At 40.0% G+C, this 13611-nt stretch overlaps 1 protein-coding gene across 12 annotated transcripts in view; it reads right to left on the reverse strand.

Moving 5' to 3' along the window:
• Window positions 1-13611, reverse strand: part of ZCCHC17 (zinc finger CCHC-type containing 17) — a 68099-nt gene that overhangs the window by 24429 nt on the left and 30059 nt on the right. For all 12 annotated transcript variants that reach the window (XM_001158971.6, XM_054680916.2, XM_063783564.1 and 9 more), the window contains 2 exons: window positions 3196-3296; window positions 1424-1515 (listed from right to left, as the gene is read on the reverse strand). In XM_001158971.6, the coding sequence (XP_001158971.1) occupies window positions 1424-1515; window positions 3196-3296 (193 nt within the window). The remainder of the gene's footprint in view (window positions 1-1423; window positions 1516-3195; window positions 3297-13611) is intronic.

Below are 13611 nucleotides of genomic sequence, written 5' to 3' on the forward strand. Positions count from 1 at the left end.
TGGGCATGGTGGCACATGCCTGTAATCCCAGCTACTGTGGAGGCTGAGGCAGGAGAATCACTTGAACCTGGGAGGCGGAGGTTGCGGTGAGCCGAGATTGTGCCATTGCACTCCAGCCTGGGCAATAAGAGCGAAACTTGTCTCAAAAAAAAAAAAAAAACCCTCCAAGATCCCCCTTTAAGAGACTTTAGGGATCCAAGAACCTCCGATGAGAAATTTAAGAAAGAAGCCTGGGCATGGTGGCTAACAATTGTAATCCCAGCACTTTGGAGACCAAGGTGGGAGGATCGCTTGAGCCTAGGTGTCCAAGAACAACCTGGGCAACATAGGGAGACCCTGTCTCTACAAAATAAAAATTAGGTGTGGTGGCGCATGCCTGTAGTCCCAGCTACTCGGTAGGCTGAGGTGGGAGGATAGCTTGGGCTTGGGAGGTCAAGACTGCAGTAAGCCGTGATTATGGCACTGCACTCCAACCTGGGCAACCCCATCTCAAAAAAAAAAAAAAAAAGAAAGAAATCCAAGAAAGACTTGAGACAGATAGAACATTCCTTGTATTGCCAGACATTGTCCTACATAGATAATTTCCCATTCCTAAATGAAAGGTCAGAAGAGCCAACGAAAGTAAGATGTTGTTTTCAGAGCACAGTGTATCCCAAGATGTGGGAGTCTAAACCCCGCTGGAGTTGTTCCTGGATTACTCTACCCTTCCACGTGGTCTCTATGTGGAAGAGACCCACGTAACCCCACTGCAGAAATCACTGAGAGAGAGGTAAAGAATAGTTCTTCATGAATGCTTATTAGCTATCTCGTTAAAGGGCAGAATCAGAAAGAGGTTAAGGGAAAGGAAACAAAACCATTGATGGAGCACTCCAATGCCAGGAGCTTGGTACGTTAACGTTTCATCTTAGAACTCTATGCAGCAAGGTGTTAACTATTTTTATTTTATTACTTTATTTTATTTTTTGAGACCGAGTCTCACTCTGTCATCCAGGCTGGAGTGCAGTGGCATGATCTCAGCTCACTGCAACCTCTGCCTCCTGGGTTCAAGAGACTCTAGTGCATGACTCAGTCTCCCAGGTAGCTGGGACTAGAGGCACGCACAACCACATCCAGCAAATTTCTAGTTTTGTATTTTTAGTAGAGACGGGGTTTCGCCATGTTGGCCAGGCTGGTCTCAAACTCCTGACCTCTTACGTGATCCGCCCACCTCAGCTTCCCAAAGTGTTGGGATTACAGGCGTGAGCCACCACGCCTGGTCTAACTTCATTTTACATTTCTAAAAACCAAAGATTGCAAAGGTTACGTAACTCATCAATATCACAAAGTCCATAAATGGTAGAGTTACCAGTTCAGTCTGATTTACTAAACCATTTTATGCTTTGGGAGGCAGAAGAATTTTCACCTTTCCAAACCTTTTACTTACTCAATGATAACGTTGTTGGGATCAAGGTCTTTCCCAGTCCCTTGATTGACAACCTTCATGGAGAGGGATACTTTTATTCTATCATTTTTCATCTGAAAGAGACCAAAAAAAGTCACCGAAAACTTTAAATACATCATTTAGATGGCCAGTCTAAAATTAAGAGTCAACATTTTCATCATAACATTGAGCTTCTTTAATGGACCAGGTACTGTGCTAGGAACATTGCAGATACAAATACGCCTAACAGGTAGACCCTGTGGCAGAAGAATTTTAGGAAACAGTCTTAATCTCATTCTTGTCCCTCCGAGGGAAAGACAAAAATGGTAGCTCAAAAAATCCATGGCTTGTGGAAGTAACCAGGCAGAAAATAAAAGTTTTTCTTCCAGGTAAGTTCAGCATAGTGATTTGTTCAGATATCCCTAAGTCCAGAATAGGTTTTTGAACACTTCAAGAGACTAGATCTCCTTCTGGACTTGGTCTAGAGCTTCTTTAAGCATGAAGGCATTTGTCACATTGGTCTTCTTTTGCTTCCCGCAGCACATGAAGCATTTCTTCACTTCAGGGTCTTTGCATCAGTTATTCTCTCTGCCTGGAATGTTCCTATCCCAAGTCTTCCATGACTAGTTCCTTTTCTTTAAGGTCTCAGCTCATATTCTATCTCCTCAAAGAGTCCTTTCCTGACAACTAGAAATCTTCCAATAGTGTTTGAACCCAATATAGCACTTAATATAACTTGCAATTATTTTATGTATATTTGTCTTGGTCAGGCATGGAAATTCATGCCTGTAATTCCAGCACTTGGGGAGGCAAACGCAGGAGGATCACTTGAGCCCAGGAGTTTGAACCAGCCTGGGTAGTAACACAGTGAGACCCCATCTTGACAAAAAAATTAAAAAAAAAAAAAAAAAAAAAAGGCCAGGTTTAGTGGTGCGTGCCTGTAGTCCCAGATACTCAGGAGGCTGAGGTGGCAAGATCAGTTGAGCCCAGGAGGCTGAGGTTGCAGTGAGCCGTGATGGCACCACTGCACTCCAGCCTGGGTGACAAAGAGAGACCCTGTCTCAAAAAAGAAAGAAAAATTGTCTCTACTTATATTCTATATTAACTCCATAATAGCTGGGATCATTTTTGTCTGGTTCGCTCTTATATCTCCCAAACCTAGCACATATTAAGCACTTAAATATTGTTGAATAATAGTTCTTTCATGCCTATCTCCCGTGCTGTCTCTGGTAGAACAGGACTCAGCGTATGCTCTTATTTCTCCTGTGGTCGGCCCACACCCACAGCCCTCATACCCTCAAGTGAGTAACAGGGTCCTTCAGATTTTTTTCACTTTCTGCACATTGCATGGTGCCAGATATTAGGGAAAATGACTGTAAACTATCTGTGTTCTTTTTGTTTTGTCCCAAATTGAAGTGTATCTGGCAGGTATTCTTTGAAGTCTGTGATAAACACTTGTCCCATAGGTCAACTTTCCTTCTCTCTTTTTGGTTCTTTTTTTTCTCTTCCAGCCCACCCTATGGGTAAACTTCAGGGAGGGAAGTTTTACAAACGTGCACTTATTGCACCACACTTTTATAGCTCATATCATTCCTTCTGAGTTTGCAGGACAGTCTACCAGAAGGTTTGAATTCAGAATAGATTCTAATGGCAGGATTTAAAAATAAGATTATCAGCACAATTAACAAAATTTACACACTCACTATCATAAAATATCAAAAATCCCAGCTCTTCCTAATCCTTTCTAACCACAAGGGAGCCGCACAGAACTTTACCTCTCGGCCAATAAGCTTCACCCACACTTTATCTCCGACATCTACTATCTCAGAGGGCTTATCCACCCGACAGGATGACATATGAGTTCGATGGACCAGACCTGGGCACAAGAAGAAGAAATAACGTAAAGCAGAGGGCATATCTGGTATTTATACTCTAAACTGGATAAGAAGGTAAGAGTTGGGGAATGCAAGGGAAAAATGAAAATTTTTACTGAAAAGCGTGAAACTTAAAACTGCAAATTGAGACTGCTTTTTATACCCAATCAACCAACAAACATTCTTAAAATAATGCTCAAAGTGGCCGGGCACAGTGGCTCATGCCTGTAATCCCAGAACTTTGGAAGGCTGAGGCGGGCAGATTGCCTGAGCTCAGGAGTTCAAGACCAGCCTGGGAAACATGCCAAAACCCAGTCTCTACAAAAAATACAAAAAAAAAAAAAACCTGGCCAGGCATGGTGGCACGTGACTAGCTCTAGCTACTTAGGAGGCTGAGATGGGAGGATCGCATGAGCCCAGGAGGCTGAAACTGCAGTGAGCTGCAACTGTACCACTGCACTCCAGCCCAGGTGACAGAGTGAGACCTTGATTCAAAAAAATAAGTAAATAAAATAGGCCAGGCACAGTGGCTCACGCCTGTAATCCCAACACTTTGCAAGGCCAAGATGGGAGAATACCTTGAGGCAAGGAGTTTGAGACCAGCCTGGTCAACATAACGAGACCCCATCTCTAGTTTTCAAATATTGTAAATCTTATTTTAAAAATAAAAAACAAAAAATTTAAAAAACGTAATGCTCCATATTAGTAAAGATGGGATAAAATATCTGTAGTTACACAATACTGATAGAAATATAAGTTGGTAAAATTATTTGAAAGCAAAAAGATAAAGATGTTTATCTTTGATGCAAGAATATCATCAATAGAATTTTTTCAAAGGAAAAACTCACAGGGGCAAAAAAACTTACAGAGCTGAAATAACTTGCAGTCTAGCCTGGGCAACATGATAAAACCCCATCTCTACCAAAAATACAAAAATTACCTGGGCGTGGTGGTGCAAACCTGTGATCCCAGCTACTCAAGAGGCTGAGGTGGGAGCACTGCTTGAGCCCAGGAGGCAGAGGTTGGAGTGAGCTGAGATTGCGCCACTGCACTCCAGCCTGGGTGACAGAGCAAGACCCCCATCTCACAAATAAATAAATACATACATACATACATAAATACATAAATAACCTGCAGTATTATTACCTACAGAGGTTAAAAAATATATAAGAACCATAAAACAACCCTAATGAACAATAACTGGAAAACAGCATGGCAAACACAGTAAATCTGTGGAATAAAAAAGTAAACAGCCATTTAAATTAATTACAAAAAATATTTATGATAGACGTTAAGTTAAAAAAGGAAATATAAACAAGCTACTATTTTTAATCCATTAAATTAGCAAAGTATTTGGAAAATAATATTCAATGTGGTGAAAGGATAGTAAAATAAGAACTATTACTAAGGCTAGAATAAACTTTTGGAAGTCACTATCAATGGCTATCAAGAATGATAAAATACTAATAAACTATTACACATTTAATAAAAATAATTTAAAATGAAATAATTGCTGGGCATGGAAGCTCAGGCCTGTAATCCCAGCACTTTGGGAAGACTGCTTGAGCCCAGGTATTCAGGACTAGTCTGGGCAATACAGTGAGACCCCATCTCTAGAAAAATTACAGAAAAATTAATAGGATGTGGTGGTGCATGCTTGTAGTCCTAGATACTCAGGAGGCTGAGGTGGGAGGATGGCTTGAGCCCAGGAAGTCAAGGCTACAGTAAGCTGTGATGGCACCACTGCACTCCAGCCTAGGTGACAGAGCGAGACTTTGTCTCAAAAATAAATCAAATCAAATAATAATTTAATAACATTTAATAAAACACTTATAGCAGACATCCTTTTCCTGTCTGTCCAAAATCCTTTCCTTGGGAGAACCACCTTGCTTATTACATTTTACATATACAAATCAGGATTGTAAACTACAAAAAATTGCCAATGCCAATCTTTACCACCAGACGGCAAGAGTCTGCCAGAGAAAAGCAAAGAAGAGCACTGGTAAACAAGAAACAAAGCCCTGGGAGTATAAACTGAGCACCCAATACAGCAAAGGCTGAAGTCCCAGCAATAGAGGAAAGAGACAAGGGGCAGAAACATAACTGAGAAACATAACTGAGAGTTATCCTGGAAGCCCCTGACAAGATTGGCCAAAATGTTTCCCAATTAAGTTTCTGCCCCTTGCAACCAAGAGTTCTAATACTTTATTTGACCCCAATTGCTTCTGGGAACCTGTCCTAAGAAAATAACTTTATACATAGGAAAAACTATATGCTTCAGGAAAAGTGGTTTACATCAAAATATTCAATGTATTTTTAAGACAGGAAAATTTAGAAACAACAAAGGGTAACAATTAGGTCAATTATGGTATAGTCGCTTGATGGTCCATTCAAAAGATTTTTAAACAAGTCAATAATTCCTTCTTTAGTAAATAGTTATTGAGTGCCTATTATGTATCAAGTACTGTAGGTATCTAGCATTTTCCCATACTAAATAACAAAAGCATAATGCAAAATTATACAGTATGATTACAAATGCTTTAAAAACATTTTAAAAATTAGAAAGAAATGACTTGAAATGCCAACAGTGGTTATAGTATTACAAGTTAACCTTTTCATTTATTTTCGATAATAAATAATAATAGAGGATTACTTCGATTCTGGAGAAAATGAACATAAATAATTACTCTGAATGAATAAAAATCAGTCATCCTGTCTAAAATAACTGCCCTCCCTAAAGTTGCTTGGGAAATTTATCCACCTCTATTCTCATTCTCCCACTCTCTCTTTCACACACACACACACACACACACACACACACAGAGAGAGAGAGAGAGAGAGAGAGAGAGAGATGCACATGGATGCCTGCACATGCCTGAAACTCAAAGTACCTGCCCTTTCTGTTTAGAGCTCCTACTGGGAGCCACTAGTTTCTCTATCCATCATCACTACATCCCTCATACCTACATAAGCTGATTCTGGAGGTTGATAGCCTACCTACTACCTATCTAAACAACTCTGGGGCCTCTAAAATGTTTTATATACATTATGTTTTTAATTTTACATCAACACATAATCTCCAAATTTGGTGAAATTCATGCAAATGGGGTTTATTTTTTTCCCCTATGATGTAATGAGCCAACTAGCCTAATTTTAAAGTTTGAAGAGGAAATTCAGATCCCATAAAGGGGAAGCCCTTCATCTTGACTTGTTTTTGGCTGCAACTGTCCTCTACTGGTTAAAATTCATCTCTTTCCTCTATTGCTAATGAAAGTTATGAAGGAAATTAATGTTGAACCTAATATACTTGAGAGAACACTATTCTTCTTCCCTAAAACAGAAAGTCTATTTACTGGAGTACCACATAGAAATAATGGCATCAAAACTTGTCCTTCTCTCACCTGATTCCATATAACCAGTGAAAAAAATGACAAAAGATTTCAAATGAACTTTTTTTGTCTTTAAGTAGCTTAAGCAAGTTAATTTGAAATATTTTGCTCTTTTATGCTATAAATGTATTTATTTTATGCTACAACTGAATTTCCATGGGTGTTCAGAGTATATGTAAGAGTTAGTGAGAGTAAACTATATATATACACACACATACACACACACATATGTATTTTATTTTATTTTTTATTTTTTTGAGATGGAGTCTCACTCTGTCACCCAGGCTGGAGTGCAGTGGCACAATCTCTGCTCACTGCAACCTCCACCTCCTGGGTTCAAGTGATTCTCCTGCCTCAGCCTCCCGAGTAGCTGCGATTACAGGTGCCTGCCACCACGCCCGGCTAATTTTTTGTATTTTTAGTAGAGACAGGGTTTCACTATGTTGGCCAGGCTGGTCTTGAACTCCTGGTCTCGTGATCCACCCGCCCTGGCCTCCCAAAGTGCTGGGATTACAGGTGTGAGCCACTGCACCCGGCATTTTTTTTTATTCTATTTTATTATTTTATTGTACTTATTTTATTTTTGGTACAGGTAGCTCTCTCCTGGATAAACATGACCAGTCTAGAAGCGTTAGCAGTGAAAAACTGGAAACAACTTAAAATGATTATGTGGTACATCTGAATGACAGAATAAAGCCATTAAATGTTTATAGAAAATATTTTTTTAATGGGGAAATGTTTAAGGTCCATTACGTGCAAAAAACTACAAATTTTAAATATACAGTATAATCTTAATCTCAACATATTAAATTGTGTACACATATGTGAATATACAGAAATACACCAAAATGTTGGCCAAGCGCGGTGGCTCATGCTTGTGATCCCAGCACCTTCGGAGGCTGAGCCGGGCGGATCACTTGAGGTCAGGAGTTCAAGACCAGCCTGGCCAACATGGTGAAACTCCATCTCTACTAAAAATACAAAAATTAGCCAGGTGTGGTGGCAGGAGTCTCAGCTACTTGGGAGGCTAAGGCAGGAGAATCGCCTGAACCCAGGATCGTGCCACTACACTCCAGCCTGGTGACAAAGCAAGACTCCATCTCAAAAAAAAAAAGAAATACACCAAAATGTTAACAGTGCCTATCTCTGTATGGTAGTAACAGCACATAATGATCATTTTCCATTGTGTGTTTTTCCCTCTATTTTTCTATGATGAGCATGCATTATTTCCAATCATAAAAATTTATATATTTTTATAATTAAATAATATATACACTATGAAATAATGTGAAACTATGTCTCATATGGACATAGACCAAAAGGAAACATAAAAATAGTTATAACGGGGTACAGGATTATTAAAGTTGAGACATTAATGGCTTATTACCAAAAGGCCTTAGCTTATGCAGTGAATTAAACAAAAGACACGGTCTAGCCCTCGCCCTCGATCTTGAATGCAAATGTCAGGTAGGCAGTTGCATATCCAAGTCTGTAGCTCAAGGGAAAGGTATGAACTGTAGATATAAGTGCAGGAGTCTTTAGCATGCAGATGCTTATATACTAAAATACATTAACCAGATTGTCAGTTTAGTGACGGTTCAGAGAGAGACACACACCAGTTTATTAATTTACAATACAAGATATACTTTCCTTATACCTGGAAGGTTCTCAGTCCTCATCTAGGTAAACTAGCTGCTGCCTTCAGATTAAATACCTGAACAATTACATTAGTGATCAGAAATTGCTTCCACATGGAATCAGAACAAAAGGGAGACAACTATTTTGAGATACTTTTTTTGTCCATGAAGGTTTAGTGTACTATCACTTCCTCATAAAAAAATCCATCTCGGCCGGGCGTGGTGGCTTACGCTTGTAATCCCAGCACTTTGGGAGGCTGAGGCAGGCGGATCAGGAGGTCAAGAGATCAAGAGCATCCTGCCCAACATGGTGAAACCCCATCTCTACTAAAAATACAAAAATTAGTTGGGCATGGTGGCGCACACCTGTAGTCCCAGCTATTCGGGAGGCTAAGGCAGGAGAATTGCCTGAACCCGGGAGGCAGAGGTTGCAGTGACCCGAGATCGAGCCATTGCATTCCAGCCCGGCAACAGAGCGAGACTCCGTCTCAAAGAAAAAAAAAAAAAATCCATCTCTACAGTTCCTATCATTAGATTCATTTCTGCCCTAAATAAGGCAAGATAAACTCTGCCAACTTCAAGCACTCAGCCTGTCTTTTACTATGTTTACCATGTTTTAAGCTGACAACCCCCTGCTTGTTCCCATAATCTCTCCCTCAGTAGAATATTATGATACAGGACGGGCACGGTGGCTCACGCCTGTAATCCCAGCACTTTGGGAGGCTGAGGTGGGCAGATCACTTGAAGTCAGGAGTTCTAGACCAGCCTGACCAACATGGTGAAACCCCGTCTCTACTAAAAAAAAAATACAAAAATTAGCCAGGCATGGTGGCACTTGCCTGTAGTCCCAACTACTAGGGAGGCTGAGGCACAAGAATCACTTGAACCGGAGACGGAGGTTGCAGTGAGCTGATAATCGTGCAAATGCACTCCAGCCAGGGCGACAGAGCAAGACTCCGTCTCAAGAGAAAAAAAAAAAAAAAGAATATTATGATACAATCAACTAGATTTCAGTCTCCTAAATTACAATTTCATTCCAATCCCTTTTCCCTGGAATTACACCCAGATTATCTTGTTTGCATCTTGAGTGCTCCCATCTCTTCAGTCTGTTTTATAGGCAATTACCTGGTTTATTTCTATCTATGGCTGAAACTATACTCTGTATGGGAGGGATTCATGACTAGATTCATTCTCAGAAAGCAGTCTGAATTCTTGTGAGAGACTTCATTGTTAACGTGGACACACCACCAAAAGTCAGATGACGTGTATGCAGTAGAGGACACCATATAAAATATTTGAGGCCCCTTCCCTTTGTGCTGAGTACCTCACTATATATACTACATCCATCCATTCATTTAATCCTCTTTGACAAAGGTACATGGGAAAAAATCATCTAGAAATCATATAAATTATCCAGGATCACAAGGCTGATAAATAACAGAAGTGCAATTCAAATATGAGTTTATCAGGTCTCCTACATCATACCAATATTTTCCCCATTTTTATTATTAATCTATATTATCCTTACAATTAAAAAAAGGAGAAAGATGAACTTACCTACAAATAGAGGAAAGTACATCTAATTCTGTTCTAGCATATGCTCCAAAATCAAACAGAAACAAACAAACAAAAATGCTTTGCTTGCCACGCCACACCAAAGGGAGCTCTTCAGAGCAATCTGTGCATGGATTTCTGACATCAAGCCATAAATAAATGCCCAAGAGGCATATCAAGTCCATCATCAAGTTCAATAAACCCAACATGACACTTAAACAGAATTAGTCCCATCTGAGTGTCTGCTGGTAAAAACAGGAAAAAAACCAAACCTGACAACTTGGAAAGGGCTAGCTCCTCAATCACCACATGAGAGTAACAGAGTGAGCCCATTATAGTCCCCTTAAAACCGTTACCCCAACTGCGTTAGGTTCAACATTAATTTCTTCCACAACTTCCACTGGCAATAAAGGAAAGAAGTGAAAATCTCAAATCATTAGAGGATAGCTGCAGCCAAAAAAATGTCAAAACAAAAGGTCACTGTTACCCTTGGGTAATCTTAATTCCCTCTCCACAGTTTAAGTCAATTCATCTCCCAATCAATGGTATATGACAATAATATAAGCACATTCGTGAAAGTGTTTTAACACCCTTTATTCTTGTTGGGATTAAGGATTCACTAAAACATTTACTAAACGCTTAAACTATATTATAGGCAAAAATATATCCAAGCGTTAATGAAACATGGTCCTCCCAGTCAAAACAACTCAAGACCCTAAAATATGCACATCATTCCCATTTCAGGGATAAGGAAATTAAGGCTCAAAGACTAGGAGACTTGCCAAGAAGCCAGTTAATGGTAGAACTGAGGCTATAATTCATTCATTCATTCAGTGAGATTTACTGAACACCCACCCACTATACCTCAGGTATTGTACTATGCCCTGACTCATCCAAACAGCCTAACCGTTCCACAATTCCATGGACTAAGTGCAACAACACTCATTTTTATTACACGCCACTCTAATTTGTTTACATCACTAGACTGTAAGCAATCTGAGGGCAGCAAGGGATTATGTTTCTCTTACCTCTGTGTTCCCACCAAAAAAGCTAATCAGAAAATAGAACTCAATAATTATTTGCTAAACTGAATCCACTGCTAAATATATTTGAGCTTCTATCATAAGCAAGAAACTCTGAAAGTATAATGTTGAAAAATCTGTTCTCAAAATTTCATAGTTTAGTGCTGGACGGCAGAAGACAGTAGGAAAAAAAAAAGAACTTTATAATTGTATAGGGTTGCACTGCCTAATAAGATAGTCACTAGTCATGTAGCTGTTTTAAGTTTCAATTTCAATTAGTTGAAATAAATAAAATGAAAAAGTCATGTATCAGCACAGATGTAGTATAATACAAAAATACATTTGTCCATTTTCCTGTCAAAGAACTTCTAAAACTCCTGGGATTTACTAAGCGATAGGAGTGTATTCTGTTATTCATAGTAAGCCCCTTTTGATTATACCTGAGTTTATGTTAATGAGGTGACAGAGTGGGATCCCTAGATAGCCTCAGGATGGACTAGTCACCAGAAAGACCAAGCGATCAGAGGGCTGGAACTTTTTCTATTTTGAGACAGGATCTTGCCATATTGCCCAGGCTGGACTCAAACTCCTGGACGGCTCAACTGATCCCCCTGTCTCAGTCTCCCAAGCAGCTGGAACTACAGGTGCTCACCACCATGCTGGCTTAGAGGACTGGAATTTTCAATCCCACCCACCAATCTCCTACTTCTAGGAAGAAAGAGGAGGGTTGGGAGCTAGAGACTGAGCTCTATAAAAACTCCCATACATGAGATTTGTAGTTTCTGGGTTGGCAAACACATCCTAGTGCTGGGAGGGTGGCATACCAGAGAGCATGAAAGCTCCCCACCACACCTTACCCGATCCCACTCCACTCCAGCCATACCCTACCCCATGTATCTCTTCAATTATTTGGCTGTTCCTAAGTTGTATCCTTTATAATAAACTGGCAAAGAATAGTACCGAATCCTATACATACTATGTTTTTCCTATACATACACACCTAAGATAAAGTTTAATTTTTTTTTATTTATTTATTTTTTTTTTTTTTTTGAGACAGGGTCTTGTTCTGTCACCCAGGCTGGAGTGCAGTGGCATGATCTCGGCTCACTGCAACCTCTGCCTCCCAGGCTCAAACAACCCCCTCAGCCCCCTCAAGTAGCTTGGACTACAGGCACACACCACCATGACCAGTACATTTTTGTATTTTTGTAGAGATGGGGTTTCACCATGTTACCCAGGCTGGTCTCAAACTCCTGAGCTCAAGCGATCCACCCACCTTGCCTCCCAAAGTGCTGAAATTACATGCGTGAGCCACCATGCCTGGCTGTGAAGCTTAATTTATAAATTAAGCACAGAAATAGATTAACAATAATAACATAACAACATACTGTAAGAACAGTTATCACACACTGTTGCTGTAACTTTTGCAGTTAGAAATTCGACAGCAAAACTAGTATGAATTTTTCCTTCTTCACAATTTCACACACAGAAGATTCATTCTTAGGGTAGATCTTAGCAACCACAGGATAGGATTACATTTTCTTTCCTTAATCTTTTTTTTAACCTTTATTTTAGATTCTGGGGGTACATATGTTCAAGTTTCTTATCTGTGTACACTGCATGATGCTGAGGTTTGGGATATTAATCATCCCGTTACAGAAGTACTGAGCATAGTACTCAAAGTTAAATTTTTCAACCATTCTCCCCCTTCCTCAGTCCCCCCTCTAGGGGTCCCTGTTTTTCCCTTATTAAGTCGAGAACTTTTACCTTTTGACTTAAAGGAAGCCCTTTATGGCTTCTCTCTGGCATATCAAAATTGCCAGCATCAGTATTACACTTTGGGGCCATTAAGTAAAATAAGGGTTACTTGGAACACAAGCACTGCAACAGCAGTCGATCTGATCACTGAGAAGGCTACTAAGGGACTAATGGGTGGGTAGCGTACACAGTGTGGATGGACAAAGGGATGATTCACGTCCCAGATGGAATGCGGCAAGACAGCACAAGATTTCATCACACTGCAACTGCAACTTAAAGCTTATGAATTGTTTCTAGAATTTTCCCTTTAATATTTTCAAACCTCAGTTGACCTAGGGTAACTGAAACCGTGGAAAGTAAAGGCACAGATGAGTGGGGACTACTGTAAAGTGTTTTCCTGACTTCTGTAAGCCATTCTGGCAAAGTCTCAAACCTAAGTAGGTGGTCATGGAACCCCTGTTTACAGCTGATTGGTCAGAAGTACAAGTGGCCCAGGACTTGCAGCTGGCATCTGAAATGGGGGAAATTTTGTGGGACCGAGTCCCTTAAATTTGTGAGATCTAACACAAGCTCCAGATAAATAATGTCAGAATTGAACTGAGTCATTGGACACCCAGTTGGTGTCCAGAGAATTGGGGAGTTGGTTGATGTCAGGAAACAAATCAGAGAACATAAGGAATATTTTCATCATCACAGAAAGTTATATTGGATAATACTATGAGAGGGGAAAGAAAATCTAGCTTAGGTTTGAATAGTAGGAAGGGGTCTTCAACTCAGTGGTGGCTGAAGTATTCTGAGAACATGACATCTGGGAAACCAGCTCAAATTAGAATCTATCTACCTGAGCCAAAGATGTTAAGACCTGATCAGACCAGAGTTATTTTCTAACTCAGTCCTTTCAGGCTGAGACTTAATAATCTTCCCTCTTTATGGGCAGAGAAACTAAGATACACTGTA

The sequence above is a fragment of the Pan troglodytes genome, chromosome 1 (genome assembly GCF_028858775.2).
Source record: "Pan troglodytes isolate AG18354 chromosome 1, NHGRI_mPanTro3-v2.0_pri, whole genome shotgun sequence".
NCBI classification, from domain to species: Eukaryota; Metazoa; Chordata; class Mammalia; order Primates; family Hominidae; genus Pan; species Pan troglodytes.